The sequence below is a fragment of the Pongo pygmaeus genome, chromosome 9 (genome assembly GCF_028885625.2).
Source record: "Pongo pygmaeus isolate AG05252 chromosome 9, NHGRI_mPonPyg2-v2.0_pri, whole genome shotgun sequence".
Taxonomy (NCBI): Eukaryota; Metazoa; Chordata; class Mammalia; order Primates; family Hominidae; genus Pongo; species Pongo pygmaeus.
Window position 1 is genome coordinate 61,976,263 of NC_072382.2, and position 17,388 is coordinate 61,993,650.

General features: G+C 44.1%; 1 protein-coding gene across 1 annotated transcript in view; it reads right to left on the reverse strand.

Annotated features, from left to right (window-relative positions):
• Window positions 1-17,388, reverse strand: part of SPON1 (spondin 1) — a 312,814-nt gene that overhangs the window by 122,086 nt on the left and 173,340 nt on the right. The window contains exon 6 of the mRNA XM_054440180.1: window positions 8,358-8,506. Within this exon, the coding sequence (XP_054296155.1) occupies window positions 8,358-8,506 (149 nt within the window). The remainder of the gene's footprint in view (window positions 1-8,357; window positions 8,507-17,388) is intronic.

A 17,388-nucleotide genomic window follows, 5' to 3' on the forward strand; every position in this document is an offset into this window, starting at 1 on the left:
GGTAAATAAGTGGCCTTAACAGTGCTTTGGGGCCCCATACTCTTTCTCTGACCTCTGCCTTTCCATATCCTTGTGTTTAGGCCTAGTAATGTCCCTTGATCCCATCTCAATTGCTAAACCAAACTCTAGACCCAGCATTTTGTCACCCAGTTGGTGCAGCTCTGAACTCTGGGTTTCTGCTGATCTTCCCTCTTCTTTCTTTAGTGCTCCAGAACTTCTCTCTTCAGTGCCCCTCTCTTCTATAGGACTGAAATCCTGCCCTGAGCTCCTGTCCTTTGGCTAGGGCCCTGCAACTCAGTCTAATTTTTGCCCATCCACTGCTGCCCTGAAATATACATTTATCTTCTACCTTCAGTTTCCCGTGGCTTTTTTTTTTTTTGGAAACAGGGTCTGACTCTGTTGCCCAGGCTGGAGTGCAGTGGTGTGATCATGGCTCACTAAAGCCTCTGCCTCCCGGATCAAGTGATTCTTCCACTTTAGTCCCCCAACTGCTGGGACTACAGGCGTGCAACTCCATGCCTGGCTAATTTTTGGTATTTCTTGTAGAGATAAGGGCTCACTGTGTTGCCCAGGCTGGTCTTGAACTCCTGAGCTCAGGTGATCTGCCTACCTCAACCTCCCGAAATACTGGGATTACAGGCATGAGCCACCATGCCCAGGCCTTCAGTTCCCTTTTTAGTATAAACGCCCTGCTCACAGCCACTGGATACGATAACAGGCCAGATGGTTCTTTACATAGAGGTGGCCACTGGATTGGAGTAAGGGTAGATATCTGATGCAGGGGTCACCATTGCCCAGGCTATCCAGTGATCAAACTGTTTTTCTGGTGCTTCAACTAAGAGTCACCAAAACTGCTCAGCTAGCTGTGAGAAGCCAAGGAGGAAGATCCTATGGCTACCATTTGGGGCCATGTGCAACCCAAGTAAGCAGAGGCAGCAGCTCTGTTGAGAAATAGTCAGGGAGAGATTCACATGGAAGGGCATGGAAAAGACCACCTGACACTGGGGGCAGTGTGGAGGAGGGAGAGAGAGTTAATGGTTGTCTCAGCCTGATGCCTTCCAGTTCCAGCTCTCGTGAGGCTTTTTGTACTCTGCACAAACTTGTGTTTTCATGTGTCCTACTTTCTTTCCACAATAAAGTTTCCTTTGTTCTTAAGTTAGTTTCAGTGGGTTCCTGTTACAATCAAACTAGACTTCACTAAACCACCTCTCTCCTTAGGTTGGGAGCCACATTTCTGCCCCTTGGCTTGTGTCCTGCTACATTCAGGAAGATGTGCTCCATGGCTGCCTCTAGGGCTGTTCTGGAGGTGGCATTGAACTAGCTCTAGCAAGCATCCTGACGAGGCTGTTCCAAGGAAGGGAGGGAGCATGCGCAAAGCAGTGAGTTGGGAATGGGTGTGGAGTTTTACTGTAGCTCTTTCTATATTTGAAGGCTCAATTTATACCCTTAATTGCTTATGGTCAACTTTGGGAAAAAAATATTAGGGCAAATTGAGAGATGACACTGTCAAGTGGGGATAGGAGGGGCAGGCTGGGGCAGAGCCTGGGGATGCAGAAGTAGTTGAAGTAGATGGTAAAGGAGTTGTGGCCTCATCCTCTGGACCTTTTCACGCTGAGAAATGACACGAACTTGAAACATTAAATTTTCTAGTCCTGCAGGGGCTCTTAGGTCTTAGGACAAACCCCTCATTTTACTGATAAGGAAACAGAGGCTGAAGAATGAAAACATGGTAATGATAGCTAACATCCAGCAATCTCTTTCTAAGGGCAGGCTCTGCTCCAAGCATTTTACTTATCAGCTCACTTAGTCCTCAAAATGACTCTATGAGGTTGGCATAATTGCCATTTTCATCTCATAGAAGAGGGAACTGAGACACAGAGGGGTTAAGTAACTTGCCCAAAGTCACACAGTAAGCAGGGGATGGAGCCAGGATTTGAACTCAGGAAATCTTGATTCAGAGGCAATGCTTTTAGACATTATACATCACTACTTCTCATAAGCATGGAAGATCACTGGACCTTTATTATTATAAATAAAGCTGGTGGGGTGTGTGTGTGTTTATGTGTGGTTTTTCCAAACCGGATGAGGCAGCATGTCATGAATCATAGAAAACACTCGAAGTCAGGCCATGGTTTTAATTAAAGAAAAGTGATTAAAAATTTAGAAAATCAAAAATCAGAAAAAAACAATAGTTTAGTAGACATATGTCATCTCCAATGATTTAAAGGAGATGAGAAAAGAAAATTCTCAAACCTTTTCTTCCAGTTCCTGGAGCCATATAAACTGTTTCAACTTTAAAGAAAAAGAACATCTGCTTGTCTATTGCTTCTCATGCCACAGGCGGTGTGATAATCCTGTGGGCTGGTTCAAGTCATCCTCCAAAGCAAGGTCTCCTGAAGGTGAAATAATCAATGCCTGTATTAGGGTCCACCATTATCTGACCTCTTATGGTCAGGAAAGCCTTGAATCCACAGAAATATAAAAGTTTGAATGATTTTTCTAATGGATTTTTAATAAATGGGTGGCTCTTCAAAGCTTAGAGTTTTATGCAAGAACCATTCATGGCTTGCTTGTCATCAATTCAGGTATTTGTTAGGTGCTACAGATATTAGTTGGATACCTGAAAATGTGGAAAACTGAACTGACACAAAAAGTTCTCTCTCCTTCTACAAACAGATAGAAATGCTGGACAAATATAACAAAACACATTACAAAAATATGTAAATGAGTTTAGAAAAACTGCCCAGATGCCAGAAATGGGGAGGAAAGTCTAACTCAGAACAGTAACCAGGAGCTAGTGCGTGGTGAGCTGTTGGGGCCCTGGACTGGAATACAGGTCCCAGGAGCTGGAGGCAGGGGTTTAGAAGCCCACGCATGGAGAGAAGGGGAAATCTTGAGCCAGTGAGAAGTGGGGCATGGGGGGGGGGGCACGCCTGCATACAGTTGGATGTTTTAAAGGGCTGCCCTGTTTGTGAATAGGGCATGAGAAAACCCTCCATCAAGCATTCGGGAACATGGCAAGGAAGCTTGCTTCTGCCTGAGACATCTCCAAGAAATGGAACTCCCAATTGCTCTCATGTGTTAATGCAGGGTCCAGATGTATACTAGCTGTGCAGTGGGCAATTCCAATCTGAGAAAGGACACAAAAACTTGGGTGGGACCAGGGGAAGAAAATACAAAGTCACTGGAAAGACACCATCACTTGAACCTTTTTTCCTCCAACAGGAAAAAAAGAAAAAGAAAAAAAACTGCTGAGGCTGAGTGTGGTGGCTCATGCCTGTAATTCCAGCACTTTGGGAGGCCAAGGCCAGTGGATCACCTGAGGTCAGGAGTTCGAGACCAGCCTGACCAACATGGTAAAACCCCGTCTCTACTAAAAATACAAAAATTAGCTGGGCATGATGGCAGGCGCCTGTAATCCCAGCTACTCAGGAGGCTGAGGCAGGAGAATCGCTTGAACCCAGGAGGCGGAGGTTGCAGTGAGATAAGATTGCACCACTGCACTCCAGCCTGGGTGACAAGAGAGAAACTCCATCTCAGAAAAACAAAACAAGTACCACTAATGATGATCAAATAATTTAAACCCAAAGAAGAGACTAATGTCACTGAGAGAGCAGGTTCAATGAAAAGGAAAAGTAGTCTCTAAGATTATGAGAAAATAGAATAATCTGAAAGAGACAATTAGACATATTTAAAATTATTGAAGAGATAAAAGTAGCCCTAATGAAGGACTAGAATAGTGGAAAGAAGCAGATGTGGATTAGAAAGGGAGAACTCCAGCAGAGAGGAAACCCAACAAAGCCCTGCCCAAATGTGTGTCCACATTTCCCCGACGGATGCACAGATTCCCCTAAGGAAATAAGTACCTTACATGGAAATAGTCATGTATGTGCCTCTCCCACTTTGTCTGTGAATTTCGTCTGAGTAGAGACAAAGTGGTCCTGCATTCAACTCTCCAGCCTCCTTTCGTGCCACAATCCCCTCACTATCCTTGTATCACACTAGTCTTTTTTTAGTTCTAAGCACAATAAGGTATGTTCTCCCACAGGCCCGTTGCACGTGCTGTTGTTACCATCTGAAATGATTTTCCCCTACACTTGACTTTTGGGTTTCTGCTTCATGGTCACTTGTTAGGGAGACTTTCCCTGACCAGTTTATCTAAAACAGGCCCCTCCCTACTCCTAATCCTCTTTATGTCACCACCACCCTTGTTGGTTTCTTTTCACTTAAATATATATTTATATATTTTACATGTTTTCCTTTTCTCCACTGTTAGGATGTAGGCTCATGAAGGAAAGGAGTTTGCTTGATTACTGCTGCATCTCCAGTGCCTAGCATATAGTAGGTGTTCAGTAAAATTACCAAATGAATAAACTAATAAGTTCAATAAATATTTATAAAGTTATTGAATGAACAAACTATATATTCAAGAAACATTTAGGAAGCATCCAATACTATGCCAAGCTCAGGGGATATAATAGTGGGAAGGGCAGCTTTAAACCTTGTTGTTTAGTGAGGGAGAGACATCAAACAAATACGTAAGTGTGATGATGCTAACAATAGGAGAAGTACAAAGTGCTGGGAGAGCACCTGGCAAGATCAATTTAGTACAGAATCAGGGAAAGCCTCCTGGAAGAAGCAACATCTAAGCTAAGTCCTGAGGGATGAATAGGAGTTCACCAGTTAGAAGGCTGCTGGAAGATGTCCTGGCTGAGAGAAGGTCCAGAGGCAAGAAGTGCATGGACCTTTTGCGCAGACTGAAAGAGGTTCTGTATGCCCAAATCTTAGAGTTGCAGCAAGAAATAAAATTGGAGAGGTAAGACAAGGCCAGGACATAGAGGGTATTCAGGCTATGATAAGGAATTTGGACTTTATCTTAGGGTCAAGGAGAAGCTATTAAACATTTTAAGTGGGGGAGTGGCATGATCTGATTTGTTTTTTATAAAGATGGCCCTGGGGCAGCGTGGGCAATAGGAGGAGAATCAGAGGCAGGGACATCAAGAGGCTAGTGCAGCAATTTAGGCAAGAGATAAGTGGAAGGAGGTGGTGACGAGGGCCGATTGAACTGGATGAATTTAAAAGAGAAGGCACAAGTTTGGGTGTGGAGAGATCAAGGATTGTAGCCTGAATAACTGAGTGAAAGGGGCATCATCTTTGGGCCAGCATCCAGCAGAGAACCAGACACTTAGTAAACATGCCAGAAATATGGGCTTACTGAAGTAGAAATGGTCTTAGTGGGATGAAGTGTTTTCATAACGAGTATTCATAAGCTCACTTTCCACTCCCACACCAACCTACAAGTGTGATCTACCATTTCCTACAGGCCCCGCCTGCCTTGGATTACCCATTTGTGACCTGCCAGGCTAGCCATAGCTCAGTATTTCTAATTCCCAGTCCCCAGGTGTCCTGGCCACCAGGACACATTTGCCTGTGTCCTTCCACGAAGGGGTGAGCATTGTGGCCTTCCCCAGCCGCAGCCACTAGTGTCACTACTGCCAATAATTCTGCTGTAATTTTTCATTAATTTTCTTGGTGTTTTGCAGTTATAGTACATTAAAATTTATATGCAACAGTATTACTATAACTTCCACTATTAATGGGATTAGTATTTTTGTTCATTTGTGCTTAAAATCCATTAGCATAAAATTTACCTCCAACAATATCTATTGTGATTCTTCATGCCCTTGAAACTTGCAGTGAGCTGTAAGTTTATAATAAGAGAATGCTGGTAAGCATATAAATGTCTTTCTTGAGAAAAGAGGGCTTTTTATTTTCATCATGGCTGGACTCAGGTTCTTTGACAGAGTGATTGGTAGGATATAAAGTATTAAAACCTGAGAACACTGTGTTAGTTTGCAGATGTTTTCAAACAAATTTCTGGTTATTCAGAGGACACTTTTGTATTCTAGGAGGATTCATATTCTTGCTTCTTTTAATGTTATTTCTTACCTGACTTACAAAAAAATATAATCAATTGTGTGCTTGTGGAGAACAATATTTAGAAAGACGAGTTATTTGGAATCCTGAAATCACCCTATCCAACTGACTTCCCCAGGAGCTAGGGAACCTGAGGCACTGTTAGCAGAGGCCAGATTCAGAGTTTCTCTGTGGGGCAGCTGTGTGGGACAGGGAAAGTATAAAGGTAGGCCTAGCTTCATGGGCAGGTGACCCGTGCAATCTCACAGGACCCCATGCTATGAAATTCACGGTATTGCCATCTTGAGATTCTCAACAAGTATTGAACAAGTGGCCCCAGGCTTACATGGAGCAGATTATTCATCTAGTACTGTCTGGGCTTTGGAGCCAGACAGACTTAGGTTTAAGTCCTGGTATTCTCTGCGGTTGACCATACCTTGGTTTCCTTATCTGTAAAACTGGGATAATAATAGCATCCTCTCAGCCTAGATGTGAGGGGGGCTAAAAGTAGATATCCAGCACCCAGGGGGCCTGAAAGGTGGTGACAGGCACTGAGACTTGCTCATTCCCATGTGTGGTACCCATAATTAAACTTATTATTACGACTGTATGTCTGAAACACTAGCCAGCTAGGATAGGCAGACAGACATTGCCTGTGTGGTAATACAAGCCAATCACAGGCACGCTGATTAAGAACATACCAAACAACTTTTTCCTAAGAGGGACATTCTGAGGCTGGCAGTGGTGGTGGTGGGGGATCCCATCCATGAGTTTTCAATCTTTTTATTGCTATGACACATGTCAGATAATGTTCACCAGCACAATATAGTTCCAGTTATGTATGATTCCTGTGGGATTCTTTCTTTTCCAGAAACCTCTCAAGAAAGCCAACAAGTGAGACTGACATTATTATGAAGATGCCCTTGACCCTGATGTAATTAACTGGCAAACTTTAGTATTTCAACTACTATTTGTAACAAAAGGTTGTCAAGATTCCACACCATGGAGCTTGACAAATCAGGGAGGCGTAATTCCATACCTGAGAACTGGGAATGTGGACCTCCAGGATCCCAAACAATGGTTCCCCCATGATAGGCCAGACAGACTAGCACCAATATGGAGCCCTGCATGACTTTGCCATAGTCTGAAGGAGTGATGCCAATTATGAGGCATGGCAGCCAGAGTCAGAGAAACAGAGCATAGTTAGATAGCTCATCTTGGATGAATAGCATGCACTCTTAAAACATCTGGTCAAACATCTTTTTTTCCAAGAAAGGAGGAAAGACTTCAAATCAAATTAATAAGAAACATAAGCTCATTCTGGGGCATTTTTTGACTCTAGTCCAAACTGATTCCTCAGGGGATTTATAGCAGGAGTCAGAGTGACCTTTGTTGCATCCAATTTAGGGTTCGTGGGCAGCCTGGAGTCCAGATGGTAGGGAGCACTGCGGGCCTCAGCTGTGCTTGCCCTGCTGTGCTGCTCAGGCCTCTGGGCACATGCACACTGTGAGATGGGGTCCCTGGTGTTTCCTTAGCCTCCTGCATTGTCTCAGGAGATGTGGGACAGGAGCATAGGGAAGGCAACAGCCTCTCAGTGACCTGTGTTGTAAAATGATCACATCCCAAGCATGCTTTGCTCTTTCCTTACTTCCTCCAGAGCACTTGGTGGGCAGTGGGACATGCTGCCATGTGCTCTCTCAGGCTGGATGGGCTTTTGTGGGTAGTGATGGCTAAAGCTGCACTGCCCCATCTTGCAGCAAACCACCACTGAGCCACGCGGCTCTTCTTCCAAGGTTCTCTCATTAGCCTCTCTCTGGTGTCAACCTGATTAGGCTTTTGATGAAGGATGATGGCACTGTCAGTCAAATGAATTGACAAGAATTATGGACTTTTTCTCCCTTATCTCACAGAGGTATCAGTGAAGGCCTAGATAATGGGACTGCTCCTGGGCCCATACAACATAGGACACAGAAGATGCCTCAGTCCATAATGATTATGATGAACGAACGACTAATTTATCAAGTACCTCAAGACATAGTTGCAAAAAGCACGTGCCAATACACAAACATTTATTTTGGGGATTTGGCTGGACAGCTTGACTATTACTCCTCTGACCCTCTCAAAGATCACAGTAAGAAAACCTTAATTCACGGCTTTGACTCTCAGGAGACTAGAGACAAGGCATCCCAACAATGTGGCCACAGCAGCAGCATTTAGCACAGGCTGAAGAAAACATGAATGCAGTCAGGGACAATCTGAGACAACAAAATGGATATATGTGCCTCTGTCTGTCCTCTACTTAACATAAAACCCCCAAACTCAGCAAATAGATTTTCTTCCATCACATTGTACTGCAAATTTCAAGCCCCTGGGAAAGATATCTAAGGAGTGCTTTGACTGCATTTCTGTTATTTGGTCATTCTGTGATTTTTTTGTCTTACCTGTTGTCGAATTTCTTCCTCCATTTTCACGGGTGAGCCCAATTCTGCAACTTGTTTGACGCCTTCGCTGGCATATCCTCCATATTCCCACAGTACATAATTCTTGGAGTGGGATCCTCCGATGATCGCAGACCAGTGATTGGCCCGACCTGGGAAAGCCAATCAGGAGGCAGTTATCAGCATGGCTGTGGCTGAAACACGAGTCCCTTAAATGATGGGGAGGATGCGTAATTGGACATTGATTCAAAGAGCACTGACTAAGCACCTATTCTGTCTTAGGCCCTGTGCCATTCAGTGATAAGACTGAGTTCCTATAAGCAAATAGGTCTTGGAAATGTACAGACAGGTCAACAGCAGATGTTGAACAAGACACAGAGGCAGCCCAGAGATGCGTTCTGTCTAGGAAGGTCTCAGAGAAGGGGATAGTTGAGAGAATGTTAAAGGCTGATCATATGTGTAAGGCAAAATAGAGTAGAAAGGACTGTTCTGGCAGACTCCCATCCAAGTGCTAACCAGGCCCAACCCTGCTTAGCTTCCGAGATCAGACAAGATTGGGTGCATTCAGGGTGGTATAGCCATAGACCAGACTCAGAAACATTAAATAACATTGTGTGTTTGGAGAGTCATAACTAATTCAGCATTGCTGTGTCACAAACTGTCAAGGGGAAAGTTAGGAGACGATGCCAGGGAGGTAGGAAGAAGCTGGCTCATGAATGGCCTTGCTCTAAATGCTTCAGGAGTTTGGATGTCATTTGAAAGGATCTGAAAACCACTGAAGGGTTCTGGCAGAGGAGTGATATAATTGCATTTGAATTTTAGATAAATCATCCAGACAGCAGTGTGAAGAATGCATTGGAGAGAGCACAGTTGGAGTGGAGAGCTGGAGAGGTAAGCAAGGAGCAAAAGATAAAAGAAATGTGTGGGGACCAGCCTTAGAAGTAAACATAGTTGATTTCAGCTGACTTTTATGTACATTTCAGTACAAGGGGCAGGCAGGTTAGCTATATTTAAAGGATGGGATAGACAGTTTGAATATGTGGAAGTGTCCAGTCCACAGTGGTTTGGTGAAGATCACATGGGATGGTGGCTGCAGTGGGATGTGGGAGGGAATTAATGCACAACACAACAGCATGGGAAAACAGAGAAAGATCTGGGCTAGAGCAAGACAGAACTTGACTTGAGGATTTTATTTAAGTCCTAGAGGAAGAAGGAACTGATAATATCAGCACCCTACTGGATTTGTTTTTTGCATGTGATGAATACAGATGCATATAAATTTATTATTGACTAAGTTACATATAATTAGTTCATTACACGGTTGGCTCAATTCTCTGCCATTCTTTGGTTGGTTAAACAAAGTCTCAAATTAAATAACATTTTCAGGCATAGCAAAGAGGAAAACTTGAACTGGGTGAACCCAACTGACATTTTCAGTTTCCCACCGTGTGGCCCAGAGTGGGCAGAACTCTTCACCCCATTACTGCCTATTTTAATAAACACTCTTGAAAAATGAAGAAAAAAAAAAAAAAAAAAAAAAAGAAAGAAAGTGGTTCTGAACATGGCCTGGTTCTGTTTACAGCTCACATCGCTTCCCTATGGCCCTCTGCTCCAGGGGCACATCAAGAACATAGGTGTAAAGCCAGGCTGCACCTTCCTGGCCTGCTGAGGGCAGCCACAGCCCACCCTAGGCAGAGGACATCACCATGTGGGTTTGCCCAATTGCTTGTTTATTATTTCCTACACATCGGGAAAATGCGGACCCCATGTTTATCCTTCATCTCTCATATCCCTAGAGTAGACAGATACAGATGCTGCCAGCTGTTTCTCTAACTCATTTCTTGGGTGAAGAGAGTCCTAGCTGTCGTCTAAGCCAAAGTACGCTTGTGCAGGGGCAATGGCTGGTAGCCAGTAATGGCCTTAGGTTTGTGACGTAGACACAGAGTGACCAGCTTCAGAATCTCTTGCTCTCCTTGCCCTTCTCCACCAAAATACTCCTTGTTCCAGGCCTGTCTTGCCTGCAATTCTGTACCTTAGTGCAGAATTACCATATGCTATTTGCTCTGTACTCTCCTCTTGTTTGGCTTAGCCAACTCCCATTCCTCCTTTATAAAATACTCAGAAGTTCCTCAACACCACTGCAGGCCAACCTAAGCTTTTGTCTTCTGTCTTGCCATTGCACAAATCACATTTATTATCACTGTTACAGTCTGTTATCTCACTAGGCTGAACGTTTCTTGAGGGAGCCTGCCTTCAGCCCAATACCTAGTGCTGTGCCTAGTGTGTTGCTAGTGCTCAGTATATGTTTCCAGAAGCATTTCATCCAAACAATCAAATGGGAGGGTAGCAGTATATGCACTTCACATAGTTGGGAACAGGCTTGCACAGATTTGATTCACTGTGATTAAATTCAAGTCTTAGTTCAGCAGAGTTCCTGACACCTGCTAGGCTAAGGCAGTATCCTATTTGCTGTTAAAAAACAAAAAGCAACAACAAAAAAGAAAGGCATTGGTCTTAGAGCCAGCAGACAGGGACTGAAATCCTAGCATTACCACTTACTGGCTTTGTAAACTTGGTTAAATTCAATTACTTTATTTCCCTGAATCTCAGTTCCCTCGTTTGTAATTCAGGGATGTTAATGCCTACCTTATCAACCTACTATGAGAATTAAATTAAATTATTTAAAAGTGAGATAATATATTGAAATCACTACTGGCACACAATAGACAGTCAATAATTATAGTTTCTTCCTTTCATGGTTGTTAGGGAGGCTACAAAACTGAGTAAAACATGAAACCTGCCTTTAATTCGGTATAAGAGACAAGAAATATGTATGATAAGATAATGGGAACACGTACAATCCTAGGGGATTAGGGGAGGGACCCAGATGGAGCTTTCTGGCTTATTCATGTAACTTCCATTATGTGCCAAGCACAGTGGCGGGCCCTGGACACTGAGGAGGACTGGATATGGTGTTGCCCTGAAGGGACTCACAGTCTGGGGGCAGGGGAAACAGATGGATAAGCGGATTAATTACAATCCACTGTGGTCAGGGTTATTTATAGCACACGAATGCAGAGCACAGAGGATGGAGCAGCAAACTCCAAATTCCCCAGATCCAAGGAATCAAAGTCCAAAGGCACGAGTGCAGAGAAACAGGCACCTCAAGCGTGGGACCTATCTTTATGGTTCTCTCTCTTAAATAAAATTTAATTACACAAGTTCAACCTCCTAGCCAATACAGCTGTTAGTTTCCTACAATGGCCTGGCAACATAACATATTAATTCAAATTTTTTTTGTTTTGAGACGGAGTCTCGTACTGTTGCCTGGGCTAGAGTGCAGTGGCGCAATCTCAGCTCTCTGCAACCTCTGCCTCCCAGGTTCAAGCGATTCTCTTGCCTCAGCTTCCCTAGTAGCTGGGATTACAGGCATCCATCACCATGCCCAGCTAATTTTTTGTATTGTTAGTAGAGACGGGGTTTCACCATGTTGGCCAGGCTGGTCTCAAACTCCTGACCTTGTAATTTGCCCGCCTCGGCCTCCCAAAGTGTTGGGATTACAGGCGTGAGCCACTGCGCCCGGCCTAATTTAAATTTTTAACACGTTTAATGACATCAACCACATAACAGATATTTGTAAGGCACTTGGCCAGGGGGAAGGAATAAGACTATGTCGCTGCCCTCGGGGGACAAGACAGGCATCTATGGAAAAACAATTTGCAGCATTACAAAGGGTATTGATGTCAGGTGAGCAGCAGTCACTCAGGTGCAAAATGGTGCGGGAAGAAAGGCATGGTGACGAGGAGCCAGAAGACTCTGGCTCTGGGCCCCATTTATAACCATAAACCAGTCATTCAATCTCTCAGAGCCTCGGTTTCCCTTTAAAAAATAGAAATAATAATTTCCAAGCTGGAGAATCTCCCAGAGTTGTATAAATTAATTGAGATAGTTTTCGAAAGAATTGTGAAAGCTGTAAAGAATTGTACAAAACAAAGCTCTCAGTATTATTACAGATATGAAGCACCAATCCAAAAGAAGTTGGTGGAGCAAGGAAACTTTCCAGTTGGAAGAAGGGCACCTAGAGATGTAAAGAAATAGATAGAAAAGAGGATAGTTTGCCGGGCGCAGGACTGGCAGGCTAGTCGGAGCAGGGATTCAATGAACAATACAGATGCTAGGCTCAAACACCTAACAGGTGTTAGGATGATGATCTCCTATGTGTAATCCTCACTATAACCTTATCCTCACGTTACATATCAAGAAACTGAAGCCCAGAGAGCTTAAGGAATCAGCCCGAGCTCACAGAGCAAGGAAGGAGCAAAACTGAGGTTCAAGCCCAGGTCTGCCTGACTCCAGAACACATGATCATCTCCCTACATCCCACTGTGAGGTCAGGATACAGAAGAGATGATTGGATGGACTCTAGAAACAAAGAAATTAGATGAAAAAGAATTTCAGGGCTAGGTTGTGGTGGGTGCTGAGTGTCCATGGTGGTAAATGGCATTGGAAAAGGGGGAAACATGATCAAAGTTTCCTCCTGTGAAGAATGACATAACAATAGTTAACATGTATTAAGCTGATATGGTTTGGCTCTGTGTCCCTACCTGAATTTCATCTCGAGTTGTAATTCCCACGTGTCGAGGGAGAGACCTGGTGGGAGGTGACTGGGTCATGAAAGCAGTTTCCCTTATGCTGTTCTGAGTTCTCATGAGATCTGTTAGTTTGAAAGTGTGTGGCAGTACCCCCTTCATTCTTGCTGTCTCCTGCTGCCTTGCGAAGAAGGCGCCTGCTTCTCCTTCACCTTCTGCCATGATTGTAAGTTTCCTGAGGCCTCCCCAGCCATGTGGAACTGTTAGTCAATTAAACTTATTTTATTTATAAATTACCAAGTCTCGGGTAGTTCTTTATAGCAGTGTGAAAATGGACTAATATAGAAAATCGGTACCCAAAGTGGGGCACTGCTATAAAGATACCTGAAAATGTGGAAGCAACTTTGGAAGCAGGTAACAGGCAGAGGTCGGAGCAGTTTGGAGGGCTCACAAGAAGACAGGAAGATGTGGGATAGTTTGGAACTTCCTAGAGACTTGTTGAGTGAATTTGACCAAAATTCTGATAGTGATATGGACAATGAAGTCCAGGTTGAAGTGGTCTCAGATAAAAATAAGAAACTTATTGGGAACTGGAGTAAACGTTACACTTGGTACACTTTAGCAAAGGGACTGGCAGCATTTTTCTTCTGCTCTAGAGATCTGTGGAACTTTCAACTTGAAAGAGAGGATTTATGGTATCTAGCAGCAGAAATTTCTAAGTAGCAAAGCATTTAAGATTTGACCCGGTTGATTCTAAAAGCATATAGTCATATGCATTCACAGAGATAGTCTGAAATTGGAACTTATGTTTAAAAGGGAAGCAGAGTATAAAAATTTGGAAAATTTGCAGCCTATGTGGTAGGAAAAAAAAAAACATTTTCTGGGGAGAAATTCAAGAGAAATTTGCATAAGTATAAAGACAGATGTTAATAGTCAAGACAATGGGGAAAATGTCTCCAAGGGCATTTCAGAGATCTTCACAGCAGCCCCTGCTATCACAGGCTGGGAGACCAAGGAGGGAAAATGGTTTTCTGGGCCAGGCCCAGGGCCCTGCTGGTCTGTGCAGCCTCAGGACATGGCGCCTTCTGTCCCAGCTGCTCAAGCTCCAGCCGTGGCTAAAAGGGGCCAAGGTACAGTTCGAGGCATTGCTTTAGAGGGTGCAAGCCCCAAGCCTTGGCGGCTTCTACGTGGTGTTGGGGGTCTATGGGTACACAGATGGCAAAAATTGAGGTTTGGGGACCTCTGCCTAGATTTCAGAGGATATATGGAAATGCCTGGATGCCCAGGCAGAAGCCTGCTGCAGGGGCAGAGCCCTCATGGAGAACCTCTACTAGGGCCATGCAGAGGGGAAATGTGGGGCTGAAGACTCACCACACAGAGTCCCCACTGGGACACTGCCTAGTGGAGGTATGAGAAGTGGGTCATCATCCTTCAGACCCCTGAATGGTAGATTCACTGACAGCTTGCACTATGTACCTGGAAAAGCTATGGGCAGTCAACACCAGTTTGTGAAAGCATCCGCGGGGGCTGTACTCTGCAGAGCCTCAGGGGTGGAGCTGCCCAAGGCCTTGGGAGCCCATCTCTTACATCGATGTGGCTTGGATATGAGACACAGAGTCAAAGGAGATTATTTTGGAGCTTTAAGATTTAATGACTGCCTTGGGTTTTGGATTTGCATGGGGCCTATATAGCCCCTTTGTTTTGGCCAATTTCTCCCATTTGGAATGGGAGCATCTACCCAATGCCTGCATCCTCATTTTACCTTGGAAGTAACTAATTTGCTTTTGATTTTACAGGCTCATAGGCAGAAGGGACTTCCCTTGTCTCAGATGAGACTTCGGACTTGGACTTTTGAGTTAGTGCTGGAATGAGTTGAGACTTTGGGGGACTGTTGGGAAGGCATGATTGCATTTTGAAATGTGAGAAAGACATGAGATTTTGGAGGGTCCAGGGGCAGAATGATATGGTTTGGCTCTGTGTCTCCACCCAAATCTCATCTCAAGCTGTAATTCCCACGTGTCGAGGGAGGGACGTGGTGAGAGGTGATTGGATCATGGGGGTGATATCCCTTATGCTGTTCTCATGATAGTGAGTGAGTTCTCATTATATATGATAGCTTAAAAGTGTGTGGCAGTTTCTCCTTTACTCTTGCTCTCTCCTGCCACCTTGTGAAGAAGGTGCTTGCTTGTCTTTCATCTTCTGCCATCATTGTAAGTTTCCTGAGGCCTCCCCAGCCATTCGGAACTGTGAGTCAATTATACCTCTTTTTAAATTAGAGTCTCAGGTAGTTCTTTATATCATGTGAAAATGGACTAATACACGAGCCTTTACTATGCGTCAGGTGCAATGCCAAGGTCTTGACCTATGTTATCTCATTAAACACTCAAAAAGAAAACTGTTAATACAGATGCTATTCTCATTCAGTTAACCCAAGAATGCAGAGGCAGGCGAGTTATGACACTGGGATTCAAAGTTGAGTCAAAGAGCCAAAGACCAGCTCTTCTCTGCTGCATGGAGAAGGGAGAGGGTCTGAAGGTGAGGAGACCAAATAGAAGGCCCTTTGACATTCCCTTCATGAATCATGCAGGGTCTGACTTAGGGCAGTGGTAGGGGGAATGGGGACAAGGGGCCAGGAGTGTGAGACAATAAGACAGAAGACTGAACAGTCCTTGGGAGGCATTTTGTAAAGTAGTTAAAGCTGGGTTTTTTTTTTTTTTTTTTTTTGGAGGTCAGATCTATGTATATTCTAGTCTTGGTTCTGAAACTTTCTACATTAAACACATCAGTTAGTCACTCTCAATCTCAGTTTCTTCATCTGTAAAATAGGGATAGTAATATGATCAGCCTCCTAGTGCTGTTCTGAGGCTGAAGTCCATGAAATAGTGACTAGTGGCTGGCACATAAAATAGGGTCAATAAATATTAACTAGTAAAATTAAACCTAAATAGAGCAGGGAAAATGCAGACACATTTCTGCAAGGCATGCTAACCAAAGAGAATCTGATTGGGTGATTGGGGAGGGGCATGGAGATGACAGGAATGTCACATGCAAGGATCTGAATCTGAAAAAAGGAGTCAAGGAATCATCTAAATGGGACTCAGTGATCTGAGGGCTGCAGAATGAGGTGGTTAAGCAGATCTCAGTTAGCTGGGACACAAGAAAGTTTACACTTGGGTCCCACATCCTCTAGTAAATAGAGGAGGAGAGAGAAAAGACTCAGGTATCAGGAGGGCTGGGAAAAAGGAGACGAGGTTAAAGCTTGTGGCCTTAAAGGAAAACTCAGAGCCTCTGGAGTCTTTGGTGAAACACTGGAAACTTAGACCTAGGGGGAAGTGGCAGACTATCACTATCCTTTTTGGCTTTCAGGTAAGGACATGGCTTTTTGATTTTGCATGTCCCTCACTGGTTCCAGCAGAGTTCAAGTTGCCTATCTGGGTTTATTTATTTATTCCCAATAGCTTAGATGAGGCCCAGAGGCGGGGGGAAGCTGGGAGGAAGAAATAATTAGACATGTAAGTTTGAGATACTGATGGCCAACCAGGTGCATTTGTCTAAAAAGCTACTCCAGGGAGATAATTTTGAGTATATGTGTAGTAACCTCTTTCCTAACATCCTTTCTGCTGTCATCATTGGTACTAAATTACCAGCGTTCACAATGATGCTTAAAACGCCAGTGCTAATCAGATAACTCTGTCTGACATTTTGTCTAGTGTTGAAGGAGACAGGGTGCATGGTAGATAGATTCTCAGGTGTTCTGCACATGGCAGAGTGATGGTTAATTTTATATGTTAACCTGACTGGGCTATGAGGAGGGCAGACATTTGATCAAAGTAGTTATGTCTATGAGGGTGTTCTGGATGAATATTTGAATTGGTAGAGTAAAACAGACTGCCCTCCCTATTGTGGGTGGGCCCTATCTAGTCAGCTGAAGACCTGAATAGAACATAAAAGGCTGACTCTCCCTGGAGGAAGAGGAAATGCCTTCTGCCTAACTGCCTTTAAGCTGGAACCTTGCTTTTTTTCCCCTGCCTTTGGACTTAAACTAAAACACTGGCTCTTCCTGGGTCTTCAGCCTACTGGCCTTAGGACTGGAACTGAACCATCAACAATCCTGGTTCCCAGGCCTTCATACTGAGACTGGAACTATACGATTGGTTCCCCTAGGACTCCAGCTTGCTAACTGCATTATCTTGGGACTTCTCAGCCTCTGTACTCAGGTAAGCCACATCCTTATAAATCTCTTCACCACCGCCCCGCCCCGCCACATACCCTATTGATTTTATTTCTTAGGAGAACCCTGACTAATACAACAGGTGTTCAGTGACTATCTGGATTTCCTGGCCAGTGGCTGCATTCCCCTGCCAATCCCAATTCTGCAGCAAGCCACCTATTTATTTCCTTGATAATCATTCATAATGCTTCTCTACAGAATGTCCTACAACCTT